The 18,385-nt window shown below is 39.2% G+C and overlaps 1 protein-coding gene across 1 annotated transcript in view; it reads right to left on the bottom strand.

Annotated features, from left to right (window-relative positions):
• The window catches only part of eys (EGF-like photoreceptor maintenance factor), a 138,368-nt gene that overhangs the window by 2,311 nt on the left and 117,672 nt on the right, over nt 1-18,385 (bottom strand). Inside the window, exons 46-54 of the mRNA XM_085921663.1 lie at nt 18,047-18,155; nt 13,205-13,422; nt 7,571-7,743; nt 4,810-4,992; nt 3,590-3,756; nt 3,184-3,328; nt 631-793; nt 376-548; nt 99-257 (exon numbers count right to left, since the gene is read on the bottom strand). Of these exons, the coding sequence (XP_085777789.1) occupies nt 99-257; nt 376-548; nt 631-793; nt 3,184-3,328; nt 3,590-3,756; nt 4,810-4,992; nt 7,571-7,743; nt 13,205-13,422; nt 18,047-18,155 (1,490 nt within the window). The remainder of the gene's footprint in view (nt 1-98; nt 258-375; nt 549-630; nt 794-3,183; nt 3,329-3,589; nt 3,757-4,809; nt 4,993-7,570; nt 7,744-13,204; nt 13,423-18,046; nt 18,156-18,385) is intronic.

The following is an 18,385-nucleotide window of genomic DNA, read 5'->3' as shown; positions in this document are numbered from 1 at the left end:
TTATACGCATTAGTAAACGGCAAAATTGATGTGTCACTTGAGTTAGTATATGATGGGATGTCGACAAGAGAGTTATGTCCAGGTCAAATTATTATTACCAGGTCTATCCCCTAGATGCTGTGCAATGTAGAAAAGGATGCCATCGGGCGATAACGCTTGGAACTGCATTTGTAAAACAGTCCTGTGTCTCATTTTCATCGTGGGGAATGACATCCAGGAATGCTTTCCACTGAAGAATGGATCACTGATGCTCACAGCTGAAATGGGGACAATAGAGCAGTTAAATAATTGAACAGCCAAAGTGCTTCCTTGTTGACAAAATGAACGGGGTAAAAAAACACGTGTAATGATGAAGATTGGGTTTGATGGTGTGACCTTTCTCGCAGTGGAGTCCTGCTGTTCCCAGGGGGCACTGACAGGTATATCCATTTGGAAGAGGGATGCAGGTGGAGCCGTGCGTGCACAAAGGCGGGGGAGTGTGGGCCGCATCACACGCCGACACTGTCTCTGAACAGAGCGCTCCCTTCCATCCGAAAGGGCACTGGCAACTGCAGGAGCAAAATGCAACATCATAGCTAATGATCTCCCTTTCACCATTTTTACAGAAGGCTATTAGATGTACGGCCTTACTACACGGATGAACCCGAGTCCACGCATGTTCCTCCGTTCCTGCAGTGAACATGAACACACAAGTTGACCCCACATTGACCCACGCTTCGCCCAAAGGTTGGTTGTCCCAGAACTTGGACTGTTCCGTTTCTTCTTGTTCGAAAATACACATCAAAAATGCACCCTTGAAAAAAACAGACAGACAGACAGACATATCAAAATAATCCCCAGTTACATTTCAAAAGCAGCACAAGGAGGACCTTGGCGGCAGCACTAAGTGCTGCAACGAAAGGCATTATTGCTTTTCTGTCCCAAAACCTTCCGGTGAGCTTGTAGAAAAACAAAACAGACACGTAGATGTGTCAGCTGATTAATAGCTTATTCAGTCCAGCCCATAAGGCCCATTGTCTTTTTTAATTGGTTTATAGTCTTTTGTGGAATGTCGATGCTATCACGCACAGTTCAAACATTCAGCATTCTTTGTTAAACCCAAATAAAAAGCAATTTATTATTTATTGCTGCTAGTAAAATACCAAAGATTATAATGAATTGAGGACACGTGTATCTGTGTCATCAAGCAATCCCCAGACATCGGTTAATAAACGTTATAGTCTTCTGAATGTTGCCACAATTGACATATTGTTGCCTTGCTTACAATTAACAATAATTAATGTTCCATTCTTTCTGTTCTCATACGGTTGCTTGTAAGCAGGAATGAATTTTAGCAGGGTTGACCGGGTTGCCAGTCAGTCACTTATTGGCACATACATACAAATGACTATTCCAGTATTAAATTAAAAGTCCAAAATTCCAAAAATAATACAATGTATAGCTGAGAATAACTATATCACATTGACCTCCTTTGAATCCATTGAGAAATTGTGATGCTATCACAGACTGTCAAAACATTTACCCTCGCAAAACAACAGCATGAATGCTTGTCTCTCAGTATTCACACAATAATCAAACAACTATGTCACCGGCTGTCGTCAAGCATCTCCCTCGTCTTGTTTGTCTTTTGCCTCCATAATTCCGTCTCATTCGGCCCATATTTACTTTGGCCTTTAAGTGCAGAGCATGGGGGAAGTTGCCCAACCTTCTCTTTTGCATCAACCACTGGCACAAATAGGATGCACTGGAAATGTCATGTTCCTTTATGAATATTCATGCGCTAATGCCATCTATGTAGACTTAAGTGAAGCATAGTAAATGTTCTAAAATGTACACACACACACACACACACACACACACACACACACACACACACACACACACACACACACACACACACACACACACACACACACACACACACACACATAATTGCCCTCAATAGAAATGTTTGCATGGAATGGTGTCGAGCCTCGACAAACACGATTGCCAGTTACTTGTTATTTGATCAGCGGCTCAAATTGACAGACTGATTCATTTCAGGAGTCACCGCGTCTCCTCTGCCACCTTTCCACAGGGGGAGTGTGGATCTGTTGATAACTGGGAGTGAAGTGAATTATCAGTGTGTTCACTGCCAGCCATCATGATTAGGGCTCCAGGAAGGTCACACAGATCTGATTAGACGCCCAAGAGTTCTCATTATATCCTCAGCACCGGGGCCGTGGCGCCACCGATGTCGGGTTTACCAATACGTGGATGTCGCTGGGTCAGGTGGAATATGTGAACTGTGTTCGCCGTCGTTGATTTGATTTTTTTCTAAAGCTTTTATTTGAAAGGCTGCATTGAAATGAATGTCACACTCATAAATAAGACACAAAAGCACCTCAGTCCTTGGACACAAAAAGCTGCTGTACAGTTAAAATGGCTCTGCTGCAAATAACAGTATTCAGCTGAATATGGTTAAAATGTTTTCCCCCAATATTATCAATGTCAACGTTTGCACAAGAGCAGTCACAGAAAATAAACCCTGCATTTACTTCAGCTTTTTGGAGTAATAATGCCAATTCCAGTCTCAGTAATTCATTTTAGAATGTATTTTAACTAGACAAAGTTGAGTAAATATTTTCAAGTGGGCATACACAAAGAGTCAAATATGACTCACATTTTTGTTTCTTGGGGTCTACATTTGATCATGGTATGAATTTGCTGGTGCAATCATTGAGCAGTCTATATCATCATTTTGAAACTATATTTTAATCTTTGGCTATAAAAACAGGTTGATTTTTGTGAAAAAGTGCACGCTTGCATTGGCCTATTTGGGATATAATCCTTGATTTTTTTTTCTTTTGACATTGCTGCTTTTTTTAAAGTTCACACTTCTGCATAAGTAATATTGTCATCTAACCAATTAAAAGTAGCAAATAAAATCGATGTAATTTGCCTTTCTCCGATTGGCTTCTTTCGACATTCCCAAAACTTGAGTGGTCGGTTGGTGCAAATGTAAATTTGAAAGTTTTACCCCGCCTCTCAGCAATTAAGTATGTTGATACAAGTACGCTGTGATCTTTTCCAGTCCATGCTTTCATTAGACGCCTCTCCTCTTTCTACCACGGCACAGTGATCCTGGGATGAAGGCCAAGCTCCAGCGCTCCTTGTGCATGCTGCTGAAAGTGGCCGTCTTACCCTGAAAGCCTTGATGGAACCTGGAGCCAAGTGGCAGCAGGTCAGGGGTGTACTCATTATATCCCCCTACAAAGAGTTGCTTGACAGCATCGAGGCCTCTCAGAGGTCCTGGAGACGAGCCCGTTCTGTTCCTTTGTCTATCAACCTAAGAAAGACATTGATATGTTGGTCCTGTTAAGATTCAAAATATTGCATGATCTCCAATTAATTAGCTTCAGAGGTTTAGTTGTAATTCAGAAATACTTAATTACAGGGATTCTCACTGACTTGTCACACTGTGACACCGTCACATATATATTTTTTAAATTAAGCACAAGCCTGACATGAGATTGTAGCATGGCCTACATTTCTGACATAAAGAGAAAGGACAAGTTGAAGTCAAATAACTCTGCAATGGTCCAATCACCTTCAACCATCCGGTTTTGTTGGTCCTTCCAAATGTGACGGTGTGGATGTCCATGCGGAGGTTCAGTCGATCTGAGACGATGGTTGCTATACCTGAGCCAAGATTGAATTTATGCACAATTCTCCCCTTCCGCACGCCCAAAACGAGGAAGTCGTCACCATCAGTGCCTGGAAATAGAAAGCGTTAATGAGCAGCGCTGCAGATATAGTAGTTGATAAATATATTATAAATAACATGAACTCTCGCTGAACTGTAACCCACAAAACAATAACAATCAATGACTCAGATCCAAACTCAATTATACATGTGGTTGCTGGAAGGCACATTGTCGACGACATTGTTGATCACTTCAACCACTGCGGTTTTGTGTAACTTGATCTCGTGTATTTATAAAATAATTGTGCATCATTGTTTTCACCAAGTGATCAAAGATGACACTTCATTAAAGCAATTATTGTTTTAGTTGTTAATTTTTCAGCTTTTCTCTTATTTTGCATTTGAATTTGCACTATTTTTGACTCAGCTGCTCTCTTCCCTGGCAGGTATTTCATTATTCATATCGCTCTTGTGTTTTTTTTTTGTCTTGCTTGTTTATAAATTGAACTCTCTGGAGAAGGCCACAGCGGATCTAATAGAACTTATTTTTGCAACAATTACATTAGCACATCCAATTCACACTAATTAAATAATGGATTAAAAAAATGCATATAAGAATTCATTCTACCCTACCATTTGTTTTCAGATATCATTTGAACAAATTTGTGGCCATTTGCATTTGACAACTTTGTAGGTTTTGTATGCATATAGCATCATGCTCGTGGCTTGGCAATTAGAGTAGTGTACAAAATAGTATAATTTTTTTTATCTGTTCCTAACTGCAGTTCAATGTGAGTGTGACAAGTGTGTGAAAAGTGTCTTTGGTTATGTAACTACATGCCTCACTTTGCTGTTTTGGAGCAATTTCTTTTGTCTGACTTTTAAACTGTATAGACTATGCAAAAAAAAAAAAAAAGTTCTTTTAGGAATGAGGGTTTTTCTATTTATAACATTGCCGCTGGAAAAGATGGATGGGAAAAAGCAGCAGCAACCGCTTTAGTTTTTGCTGATATGTAGACCTAAAAGGTTTTGGTGTCTCACTTAAAAAACTGCACTGGAATTAGCGTCAAAGTTCTTGCTGAGACATAAAAACAAAATCCCCAAAAGTGTGCAGCTTTTCTGACCTTGTCCTTTCTGCCCAGCGAATAGGATCAGGTTGTCTTTCAAAGCAGAGGTGTTATTGGCCAGTGTGAGCTTCAGCTGGAACTCATAGAAAAAGCTGAGACTTGGAATGTTGGAGTAGGCCGCAAAAGATGTGTAGTCGAACTCATCAGTACCACTGAATCTGGTTCGTGTAATATTGACTGCTGCAAGACAGACAGACAAGACAAGACACATTGGAAGGAGACTAATGCACCCCATCACAACTTGCCAAAAGATGGCACTATTGCTACACAGCACTTCCATGCAGCAAGTTAAATCCTTTCAGAAGGCTATTAGATGATGACCTGTTTTCAAACACTATCACCTCTCCAGTCCCATTCTATTTCCATTAGTAGCTATTTAGGCGGAATTTTGGCAAGCAGCCGTCAACTGCTTCATCCTCTCGCTGCACATAATGGCAGCGCAGTAACATTCAATACATGTTTTGTTACAGAGAGCGTGTGTGTGTTGGTTGCATCAGTGCTCTCTACTTGACATGAAATTGCATTTGATTTTGCACTGCAAACACAATGTTAAATTCCATGATGTTTCTGAACACACACAAACACACACACATTTTGGACTGGAATTCACTGTTCCTGTAGCAAAAGAGGTTCAAAACTCTGCTCTGCAATTGTCTCCCTTGTGCACATAAATGATTTATAAAGCTTCAGTATCATCCCCGCTATGAGCCCTATTTGATTTGTGTTTTGCTGAATCGCCTCTCAATAAAAGTAGACTGATGGCACAGAGCTGCTTTGTATTTCGCTCACTTCACATGAAATTAGATGCTAATGGTGCCGTTTTCTTCAGACCACATGTACATATTTGTTTCTTATCAATTTTTACCATTGCTACTATGATGCTGGATACCTTTTTTTTCACAGCAATATCAATACGATTTTTCAGATCTTAAGTAGTCACGGATACTTCATTCCAATACCACTACCTGAACTAAAAAACTAAAACCACACACGTTAAATAATGTTAAGCCTTTTGACTGTCTATACGTTTTAAAACATACTACAAGTACCGTAATACTTAAAGAATATAATATCCCCCATGTTCAATCTCAACATAACACTACAAGGATGGATGAGTAACTTGTCTGCGAAGGTAGACCATTAATAATTCCAAAAGAAGCCACCTCAAATATACATGAATGTTTCATGAACTCCACAAAGGCACTTCTACATCCGTTGCACTTCCTGGTCTTTTCGTTACAGTTTGTTTCCTGCTTGTTCAGAGAGCGACCGTATCAATTTAGGTGCACTTTAGTGGAGATCGGAAAAAATTGCACTCAAGGAAGACCATTTTGTGTTCTCGTTTTCTTTTTTTTTTAACCTTTTTAACTCATCCACCTCACCCTTGAACGTCCTTCAAAACCATAACAGTTTTTGCTATGACAAAGAGCAATCATCCCTGAGTGTTTGAAAAATGCCATGTGATTATTGGAATGTTGGAAAGTAACATGTTTGCCTGATCTTTGACCGTTACTAATGATGTGTTGGGTTGGATATTCTGAAATCCTAACAGCTACTGAGCAATTGCCTAAGGTTATTCTTTGTTTCATGTGATTGTAAATAATGTGTGTGAACATTTAGCATCTTAAATTGACTAGTTGAAGTGTGACAGCAGCTTACGTGCCTGTCAGAGAACCTTGTAAACTGATCTGCGGTAGAAAAAATGGCTCTTTAGATTCGTGGGGGGTTCTTGGCAATGACAAAAAGTGATGTCTAAATGGGACATATTTTTGGTAACATTGGTAAAGCCTGACAGTTTGAGAATCACTTGCAACAAAAGCACAACGGAAGAACTACTGGGCTCAAATATTAAAGCCTAGTCCATATTGGGTATGAGAAAAGGATTGGGTGGTCTTGTACATGTACATGTAGCAAAACCCTTGGGAGTGATCAGCTGTGATTGTGCTGATCTTATCGGATGTTGGCAGGATTCAAATGTCAGGCGCATGCTTGGCGCTGCGCTGGATGGTGGAATTGCCGTGTCTGGCATGCGGGTGCTGGAGCTTGTCTATGATATGCCAAGCACCCTACTGTTCTTTAGTTTAGTCATGCAAAACCTTTGCTTCTGAGCTTGCTACATTGGCTGACTTTTTTAAGGGATTGGGAAAATAAACAGCTCTTAAGTAAATAGATAGTTTAAAATAATCTGACGTTCCACTTTTATTGAGCACAGCTGCAAAGAAAAGTTGTTTAAAGTAAATACAATCTGAATCATTTAAAAGTCCTTTGAAATATTCAGCCAATCAGCCGTGAGTTTTGCTTTGATTATCCAACTTTATCGCTGGAGGAAAAGCACATTTCTACATCCTCAGCACTATTTAGTTCCATTAATCCCTTTACTTAACAACAGGCACTCATTCTACCAACTGCTCAAGGCTCCTATTCACCAACTGTTTGCAGATGAATCCCTTAATAAAGCGGCAAAATCTACACCGGTCTGATGTGAGCGCTGTGAACAGGGGCTGTTTCAGGACCATCGTTCTTAACTGAAAACTGAAAATGGGTCACACTTTGGATGGTTGTTCACGCGACAGCTGTATTTTGGAAACTAAAAAGCAAATACAACAGTCTGGAAATGGACGTTTGTCTTCAACACAGTTGACTGTGAACGTAGTCACAAAAGGAAAAGCATTCAGTAACATTGGGTTTCTTCACAAAGTACCAACAACTAGATTTCTGCATTTTAGTTTTCCCATTAATTCATTTTGCCTTGCTTTACCTTCATCACAAAGTAGTCCTTGTCTACCATAAGGACAAAGACACACTGCCTCCAGTGGCGACTTTGGGATGCATGTTGCTCCATGACTGCAGGGGTTGCGGTCACAGGTCATAAACTGGCACAGCTGGCCGGTGAAAAGCTGTGGGCACTCGCAGAACCAGTCCTCTGCATCACTAAATGGCGCAGACACACAGGGACACATCATTAAACCGAGAGGTGAAACATCATGTGGAGATGTGTGTGAGACTAAAACGGTTGTAATTGTAAATTAGGAACCGTGTGTCTCCAGATACACACTTGGATGAATAAAAGCAAAACATACATGCTGCAGAACAGAAGAGTGCACTCCACTTAAGGCTACGAGAGATAATGAATTTGTTTACTTGTATTAAGATGTAGACCAAACTATAATAGCTTCACGCTGTGCCCGTGTCTAAGCTACTGCATGCATGTTTCAAGGAAATTCATTGTGTAGTTCTTGAGTAATCTTGATACACATACCAACCAAACCAAGCCAATGAGTGAAAACAATCGGTCTGGTTATCTGTCAGAAAATCCACAACCACAAATAATTCTTCCCTCGGTGAATATAGTGGTCCTTGCTCGACAATACAACAAACCAACATGGTGGCAGAAGAGACATGTACCAATCGTCAAAGATAGAGGAGGCAGTAGTGAGTTTCAGTCCCATAAATTAATCATGTGTTTGGTGCAGCAGCTCTGCAGGGTGTGTTTTTGCTCCTTGAGAAAGTGGCTTCCAGAAATGAAATATTTAGCACATTCTGTCGCCTGTGTAGTGCATTGCTAGACACGACAGAGCTCAACTACAAAGAAAGGATTATTAATGGCCCGCTAATGCCGTTTGTAAGGCGCGGTGATACACAGCCCCATACCTCCGCTACCTATTGTTCAAATTATTTTCAAAATATTACAGATGTAACTCGTCACAAGGATTAATTGTGTCTTGAAGGAAATAGGTACGTTCATTTGAAAGACACTTGACGTTCATGAGTTTTTCTGCATTAACATCACTTGTCTCCTGCTGTGCAGAAAGTTTACTTTAAGGTGAAACAAGGAAAGGAAATGTGCTGCCTCAATAAAGTCCAAATAAAGTGCCATAAAATGGAGCTCTGCACGTGTGACATTTTGTGTTTGTGTCTCATTGTGTTTGTCAATGCACTATGTTGAACTGGGGAACAAGCAAGTCTCAAAAGACTTTTAATTGGCTTGGTCCAAACTTGATTTGTGTCGGGACAAACGGTTGCTTAAATTAGCCCCTAGCAGCCACTTTGATGATGAAATTGTAGTAATTTTTTGCAGACTAATCAAAGTACGTTCAGGCAACAATACGTTGAAATTATACACTTGCAATAAATCATTATAGTGGTTCACATGCAGGTCACAGGGAGAACAGCATCTTCCTTAGCACTTAGAAATGAGGACATTTCGTTTAAATCACCTGTGACTTATATATGAACAAAACAGGATTTTCCCCTAAATTTAGCTGGTGCGGCTTATAGTCCGCAAATTACGGTAGATGTTTTTGTGGTATTAGTTTGAAAAAGAAAACAAAACTGTCATTTGTAATGACTTTGACACAAATTAATCACATTCAACACAGAAATCCAGATAAAGGTTTGCATGCATGTGCTATAAAATGAAACAAATGCAAACCAGATATAACTGCCTGATGTACTATATTCCTATACAATATAGTATAAGAAGGGGACGGTAACAATAAGATGTTTAGATGCCTGCCTTTTGCAAATGTCTTCCGCAGTAAATTATGTACTTATGACATGCACATTTTTCAAGTGCATGTTGATATGGAAACACTCATCGACAGGAAGCCGATGATGACATGATGTTGTCATGCCATTCATTCGGAAGAAGCAGTTAGACCACATTATTCTTCATTAAAAATAAAATGGAATACATGTTTCTAGTGGATATTATTCATAGACAAGAGCTGCTTTGGTATGAAACACTTGCCCTCCATTATTGTAAGCAGACAGCTGGATACCGTGACAATTGAAAGCTCTGGCGGGAGGCGGTAGGGTAAATCATTTCAACATCACCTCTCTCTTCCTTTGCTGAATTTTAATAATAGTCAAGGAATAAAGCAGAACTTGAATTTATATGTGACATTCACCTGATGTACTCAGGCTCCTGTTTGAGCAGACGGCTCAATGACATTTCCTGACCTCGCCCAGACAGTCTCGGCTTGCCCAAAGGGTGACAAAGGGCGACGTTTGCTGAACCTCGGTCGGGATTGTTTGAAACACAATGTCAAAGCAAAGCATCACTCGCAAGGAATTCCTTTAAGGAAGGAGGAAAATAAAGACTTTCTCTCTGCATCAGACAATATTCCTTCTTTGCAACCGCTCTTTGTGCATATCTAAATTAGGAATGTCCAAACTTTTTTTTTTTCAGAGTGCTTTATGCAAAAAAATGGGCTGAGATGCAACTGAGCGAGTGAATCTTTTATTAAATTGACTTAAATCAGTGACATTATCCCTACAAAGGTTTGTAGACTATTTGATGAAATTCACAGAGCAATGACAATGGCCCATTCAATCACGACAATATTTTAGAGCTACAGTACATCCAACAAAATCACCCTCTTTCTCTCTCTATTTTCAAAGGATGAATTACTTATTCAGTGAATTTCCCAAAATATAATTAAGTTATACATCTGATGTATTTTATGAAGTAATCAGTTTGAAGAGGTTGGTGACTTCCAAAGAGCAATTTAATCAGCCATGAGAATATGTGTGGTTTGCAGGATACACATTACTTTCACTGTTTTTCCTCCTATCTGCATTCTTGTCTTGTAATACACACAAGTTAGTGAATCAATTGAACACATAAATGAGTAAATAGGGGATACTCAGTAGCTTTTGTGCATTTCTTTAGCATAGAACAACAGTATATAGTGCAACGAAGCCACAGTGTGACATCAATTGGGTAATCCAAGAACAAGTACCTCACAAATCATACTCTGTGTAGTTTGTGCAATAGCTGCTCATTACTAAAATGAATAAATCCCCCCAAAAAAAGACTGTGAATTAATGTGGGCTGGCTAAACTTCAGCCTCAGGAAGTTTCCAGGCAACAGGCAGAGTTGTTTTGTTGTTGTTTTTTTATGTTCGTCAAATTTTTTTTTTAGATTGATATAATAAAAACGCACCATCAACACAAGCGAAACAATACTGCTGGTTGCAATGCTTTTAATCTAGCACCATAATAAAAATGAGAATACTGCGTGTTTTTATATTGTAAGGCTTCATTAGTGTCACAGGTAACAAGATTGGCACTGATCAATCACATGGCAAACACTGTACAGCAACTTAAACAATGCAAGTGAGAACAATCATCAGCACTACTATGGGGCTACTAAGGACCACATACTTCCTTAAGTGATGCATGACAAAAGAGCCATTTTAAATCTGAATAAAATACTAGCGATGGTAAAATGAAGCTTCAAATTTGCTTCATGAACCAATTGTATTTTTTTTTACTCCTCAAGAAGGCACTACAATCACAAACTAATATCTATATTCATAAAGTGTGGGAAGAATAATATACAATAGGGATTCAAAACCGGGAACTACTGTGATGCAGCCGCTTTAACCATAAATCCACTGTGCTGCCATGAAAGATCATGTGGTATTTTTATATGCTATTGTGCTCCAACAAAAGATAGCAACAGTGAAAGATGAGGCCACCTGCTCCTGCAAAATGCTCACTGCACGCCTACACAAACGAAACAACATCAACAGCAGGCCCCCCAGCAGGACACTTACCGACAGTAGACATGTGGGAGTCAAACTGCACTCTGTTCTAGACCAATAAAGTTGGATGTTGGGAGTTGCCAATGTATACCATGGTCGAGTCAAATCTCACATTGTTGTTTTAAAGGAAAATGGCAAAAGTATAAACAAACATAGTGAATCCATTATATTTTGCTTACATAAAATGATTATTGTAGATATACTTTTTTTCTTTTTTTTTTTTTTTCCATTTGCAGTCATCACGATGACAGGGTGTGCAATGCACTGAAGAGATTTATAAATGTCACACGTCAGACATCAGAAAGTTTTTTTGGCATTTCACGTTGATGTTACTAAAAAGCTTGATATGCTTCATAGATGCCTATGACAGAATATTCTCTAGTTTGACATTGATATGGAAAAAAACAACCTCTGGTGAAACCACAATCCCGTCATCCAATTGTCTCACAGCGATGCAGCCAAAGGCAAGTGAGAGAGCTCTGTAAACTTTCACTGACCCCTGTATGGCGTGTCCTACAAGAGACTGCATTCATGTGTATCCATCACATTAGGGTAATTGCAAGAGTTGCTCTTTAACACATGACAAACCACTAGAACCACAACGCCATCACATCCTAATTGCTATTCTCCAAGCTTTTTCCTATCGCAATCATCAGGGTGCCCACTTTCATTTCCTGTTAAACAAATGCAAGTGTTAATTGATAGTGTCATAACAATGAACAAGTAATTTCCAGCACCTATATTCTGGATTAGCCGAGGGGAAAGATCATCATCGGTCATCTGTGCAGACTAACAAAGAGGGTCAAAAATTGCTGGTAAGTGAGGTGTGATAGTGTTCTGATGAGCTAAGATGGCTAAACACAAAGAGAGATGGAATCACATTTCAGACCAACCTAGAAAATGAATGGAACCTTTCTTTCACTCTTTCACCTTTTGTATCCAGAATATCATCCTTCCGCCCATCCGTCTGTTCACCTGTCACAACCAAATCCACCCACCTACCCACCCATCCACCGTCCATCCATCCGTCCATACATTCTCTATGGCTTATCTGAAGAATTTGTTTGATTTCACGGAGGACTAAGGAAATCTGAAAGTATACATATATGATTGAGAATCTGAGGTTTCAAACATTTTAAAATTATACTTAAAAAATAATTCACTATTTTTCCTTTCTGTTCTGTGTGCAGTAAGCTCGCTGACAAATTACTATTTTACAGATTTAAAATATATATAGATGGATATTTTTTGCCACTGGGCAATTAAATTATCTTGAAACTTGTGCTTCACTTGCCAAGTTTTAAGTGGTGAGTGTGCGCTTTTAATTGATAAAGGTTCCCCTTTATTAGAAGGGTTAAGTAAAATCACTTGAGTATTATAAATGTATTGTGGTGCTGAAATATTTTTGTCATTGTTGAAGGTGCTCATAAATGTTAAGCATCTCATTTTAGTCTGCATAGCAAAGTATGAGCACAAAAATAATTGAGGGCAAAGAAGCACCTTTTTACATGAGATTTTTGCCAATTATGTGTTTCATTGAAAAGGAAAGATATAAGGCTCGTGTGGCCTTGGCAAAGGTCTATGCTTTGCTGAGAGCAATTCTACTTTGTTATTCAAAAGCAGGATTAAGCAATTTACCTACTTGACTGATTCTCACAAACCTCTGAGAAGGAGCATGTGGAGAGAAATCTATATCAGACATTTTTCCTCCCCACATGTTATTACAAGATAGGCAGATATAGGATGGAGCTGATGAAAGTGGACAATTTGGTGCTAATCAAAGTAGAATTTTGTATTGATTACATATCAGCTTTCACTTGCAAAAGCACTGCAATAATTACCTCACACAAGTCCCGCCATTGCGACAGGGAAGATGTTGGCAAACAGGGGGATCACAGTTGTTGATGCTCCGCCCTCTCACGGCCTCACCCACCAAGAAAATTTCCTTTGAGTTGACCTGAAGTTGCCGAATACATCCAATAAATCCTCCGTTTGCAAGCCCGTCATGCAATTCCCAACGGGAGGGAGCTAGCCCAAGAAAAATAGGCCCAAATATTTCCTGCAAAATAAAAAAAAAAGATACTAAGCCAGTGATTATCATGAATATTGTTTATTAAATCACATTAAATCATACATATGGCCTCTTTCATTTTGTAGCTTTGCTGCAACTGTAGAAACAGGAATGATAAAAAAGATTACCACCGTCGTCTTCACACACTGCTGATACAACAGGAGAGACATATGCACATATTCTGCAAGCTCTCTTTAAAGTGAAGGTAAATAGAAATGCAGTACATTTATTGAAACAAATTATATGAAATTGCAGCATGTTTACTAATTGAGAATGAATGGAGCTTCAGAAACAATCATAATAAAAGATCATTTTCTGTTTCCTATAAAATTTGGCTCACTGGTGTAACCCTTGATACAAAATCGTCTTCTTTTCATTACGCCTTCATTCGCATACATTGTAGATTGATGCCTCTTATGTTCTTGTAATGGTCCATTATGGTTAATATGTCATCCTTGCAAATGAATGGGTGGATTCCATATTTATATATTGTTGCTGGAAAAGTGTATAAAACATGCATGCAAACTATTCATTTATCAGAAGAATTATGGATTTTAGATGGTGACATTAATTATTGTACTGAAAGATGTTTTTATTCAGTTGGACAATGTGAGTTGTGAACTTCTGGGAAGAAGTCTTTTGAGGATGCCACTTGGCCATTAGAATAACATCACCATTATTATGTTTTATGACTTTCCTTTAGGGCTGCATCTGTAAATTAACTTAAATTATCAGGCTTCCTATTCAGTGTCTTGTGCGTGTGGTCACTCATCTCCACTAAACAATGAATGGGGAGGTGTGGTCTGAAGCAATGAAGTATGTTTTGATGGACAGCAGAAAATGAGTCTCCTCTTAAGATTTATACTAATGATACTCAGTTTGAAGCTCATACTAAAGGATTTGCAAGAATAGCTAGTCAAATGACTTGATTTTTTTTTGGTAGTTGATGCTATGGTGACAATAGTTAAGCCATCGTAGACTAATTGATGTCATTCATGGATATTTTCAGTCTCCAATTTGCTGTGCGTGCCACCAAACACGAGCTGTCTCATTTGCTCCCCTGCTATTGCTTTTCAAAATCGAGACAGAACAGCCCAAAAACTGCTCTGGGAGAGGTCAGCACCAGAGAATTAACTCAGAATGCTGAAATGTGCCAGATACAAGGGAATGAAGCATTTAAAGGAGTTTTGTTGTCGTAGCCGATGTGACCTGACGATGTGAATTTTGTTTCTGGGGTATTGAAAATGTTGAGAGCCTTGTACAAGTCAGGGAGTTTTATTTTGAAGGTTCCCAGACCTGATCAGCTGTTTTTAGACGTGTCACACAAGGAAGTGGTGACAGCTCTGACGAAGGCTGGAGTGACAGTCGGAACTGTCAGCAAGAGAAATCTCTCTATAATGGAAAAACTTTTCCGTGGAAAAAAGAAACTTCGTTTAAGAAAGAAAATAAGATGACCTCGTTCAGGAGGATCGCAGAATGGAAAACAGCTCTTTCTCATTTTTATCATCCAGACAACTCTGAGTTTAGAACTTTAAATGAATGAGTTATTTTATTTTTACACTTTTTACAATTTCCTTTCCCTTCTTCCTTCCAAATAGTTGGAGAGTATTGTGCTAATTCGAGCCTGTTTTCACTGCATGACACTCAAAAGGCACTCTACCACTCTAGAATAATATTTTTACTAATTGAAGTGAGCGACACTCCATCCATCCTTTGTTTAATTAAAAATATGAATAAGAATAAAGGCGATTAAGATATACAGATATTGACATAGCAAGGTGTTTATTAAGAAGCTAATCCAACACGAACAAATACTAATGAAAAACCAAATTTTATATCAGCCATTAAAGCAAATTTTGGGGGGCTTATAGTTTGAAATACCAATTTCTCATGTCATGCATGAGGAAAGTTGATGTTTTATTTGGCATGGTTGTATTTTAATGGGTGCCAGGATGTCACAAACAATAAAAATAAATTGTACAGTCAGAGTTTTTCAGAGTGTATTCTCTGTCCCAGCAAAAAAACCAAAACACAAAAATGGCATTCACCGACAATAAACATCTTTATAGACAAACACACCATTGTGGAAATTGATATGTTATACTGAATGGAATATTGCCAAGCTGAACTGTGTGAATATGTCACGTTGGAGTTTTTATGACTGTGACATCCCTCCAAAATATCATTCATTATGACATGAAGGTGGCGTTTCTGGCGAGGTGCAATGGAGGGCGGCATTGAGGCACATGGCCAAATAATCTTTTGAAATTTTGGCTCAATGCCATCAGATGTCACTGACACAACAAATGTGCCACTTGAAAGCTTATAATGTCAACAGAGTTTTGCAAGAGAGTGCATATATTTAGCTCCAAAGAATAAATCTATTGCCCTGATGATTTTTGGTGAAGCAAGCAACTGCAAAAAAATCCATGTTCTCTTTATCCAAGCTGTATGAAATGTCCATCACCATTAAAACCAGGGACAGCACACCTCCAAAACTTCTATAAGAGAGGCCAGCACAAGACAATTGTCACAGTGCACCAATATGACCCACATAAAAATAAAAAGAAAATCTGAAATAGGTGACTGGCTTCAAGTCAACCCTAAATCAGCAAGAAGCTCCAAAATTATATTGCTGAATGGATGATGAAAAAAGAGTTTTTGTTTTGTACTCAACCCAAATAAGCAATAAGTGGATAAGTGATATAGAAAATGGATGGATGGCAAGCAAAAACGATTGCCTCTCATTATGGCTGTGGCTCATCGTTATTGCATCACGTACAGCGGTGCTGTTTGCACTACCCTTTCAGATCCAGCACATAAAGGCATAAAATAATCCATCTCAATTCGTCACATGTTTAATGATTTACTTTGAATGAGCAAAATGATCAACAAACAAAGAATACTCGTTGGCACTTTAGCACATCTGACAGAAGCAATCCTGGTTGGGAGAAGAACTTCCACATCTTTTGCATGAACAATCAAGTTTGAACCTGTTTCTGTCTATGCAAACCCTCCATAAATCAGTCCCAGAGAGTGTTTGGACTTGATGCATTTAGAGAGAGCAAAGGGACCATGCTTTACGAGCCAGTAGAGTTGCATGTTGAGAAGAAACTGGTGTGTAATAACATCACACACAGTTCAAGTGTGTTTACCCTTTTTATGAGCTGAGTCCATTTGAAACATGTACTTATGTTGCATTCATGAGCTTGAAAGTGGACTCATAGTATTGGATGCTATGTTTAGAACAAGAACTGTACTCCAGCCGTTGTCCTTGGCAGGAGTTGTTGCCGGTGCTTCATGTGGGGTTGCTGGCAGAGACGTTGCCTTCGATTATTGTTTAACTGGGGGCAGAGTTGCAGGATTCCCACGATGAGATTTCACCAGGTTTACAAGGGGGCACCCCCTGCTTCACTGGTGATTCATTAACATTACATGGGGATTTGACAGAAGAACTGGTGAGTTAGAAGTGTCCCCTTCACCCGTCATCTTTCCCATCCAGTCAGTCTGGTTTTGCTCCTTGCACCGTATCATCATCGTTCCTCTTTATAGCCATCGAGATGCCATCTCTGCCTGCTTTGAGATACGGTCCACTAATGTAGTCAGAGCTTGGACTTTTTAAAATAACATTTTCACAAGGCTAGTATAATTGAAAAGCTTGCCAAAGAAAGTAACAGTGGGCACCTAATGATGAACTTGTCACGTGACCGGGACGAGCGTCTTGACCTGAATTAATTGATCGTCGACAAAAATTATTATTTTTTTTTTCCTGTGCGGCTTGGCGGCCCGGTACCAAGTGACCCACGGACCGGTACCGGTCCGCGGCCCGGTGCTTAGGGACCTCTGCCATAAATCACATTAAGGGCGGTGTGGCATACTGAGCCTGCAGGAAGGTCGAGCTCCTTTATGTGCCTTTGAAAAGGATAAAGAAAATTATGCATCTAAAATTGAATATGAGCGCTGTTAATCAAACTAATGAGGCAGGCCAGCTAGATGAGCAGGTAAAAATCGGCCTAGTGCTTCTTTCACTGCTTGTCAAAAAATTTGTCACAGCCACACAATATTATGTAGTAGCGCATCATAGAATGACCCAAGCTTTCCTGTTTTAATGATGCCTTTCCCAGCAGTTTTAAATATTAAATAGCGCTCCGTTTCTTGGAGCTTTTGGAGAAAAAAGTTCCTGCAACTTTGCATAAAATTGTATTTCTTTAATTAGAAATTTTGTTGTAATTGTCACTTCATGCTATACAGGTACAACAGCTGCGTGTACAGTGCTGAATATTTCTTTCACTGCTGGCTTTCAAATGACTTAATCCATGAACTGCCTTTTATTAATTTTCTGAGAAAAGCATTCACAAATATCATGCGAACTTTGTGTGAACTAAGTGTGAAATTTGTGTGCATGATTTTTCCTTTGATACGTTCTCTTTTGTGGGATACTCTGACAGCTTGTGTAATGTGGGGAGGTCACATACTTTGGAACTTTGACGAACATTTTTTTTTATGCTGTCCAACTTTACAACATTTATAAAGATATACATACGCAAGGCCAAAAAATAAAAACACCTTAGTGGTGGTACAAGGGGTGAAAGGTACGGTAGGGTCATGTTACCTCTGACATGGGCAGTGACACAGACTCCTGGAGACGATGAGCCGGGCTATTATTTACTGCTATTTCAATCATACATGACCCTGCTTGTTTGCCGGTGGGCAGATTGTATCTGTTAAGAGGAGAGAGAGTGAAAGTGTGAGCAAAGAAGAGGCTCATCAAACAACACTCTACCAACAATATTGCACAATAAATCCAGCAAAGCATGAAAATATTGTGCAGAGAAAGACAGAGCAGATGCAGTAATGCAGCCACTAATATTACCATTGAGACCACACCATAAACTCGCTATGTATACATTACGCACTAGTTTACGACAAACTTTATGCACTGCTAGATTGG

This window comes from Syngnathus leptorhynchus, chromosome 10 (assembly GCF_054491065.1).
Source record: "Syngnathus leptorhynchus isolate UIUO chromosome 10, UIUO_Slep, whole genome shotgun sequence".
Taxonomy (NCBI): Eukaryota; Metazoa; Chordata; class Actinopteri; order Syngnathiformes; family Syngnathidae; genus Syngnathus; species Syngnathus leptorhynchus.
This window is presented reverse-complemented; position numbering and strand designations above follow the sequence as displayed.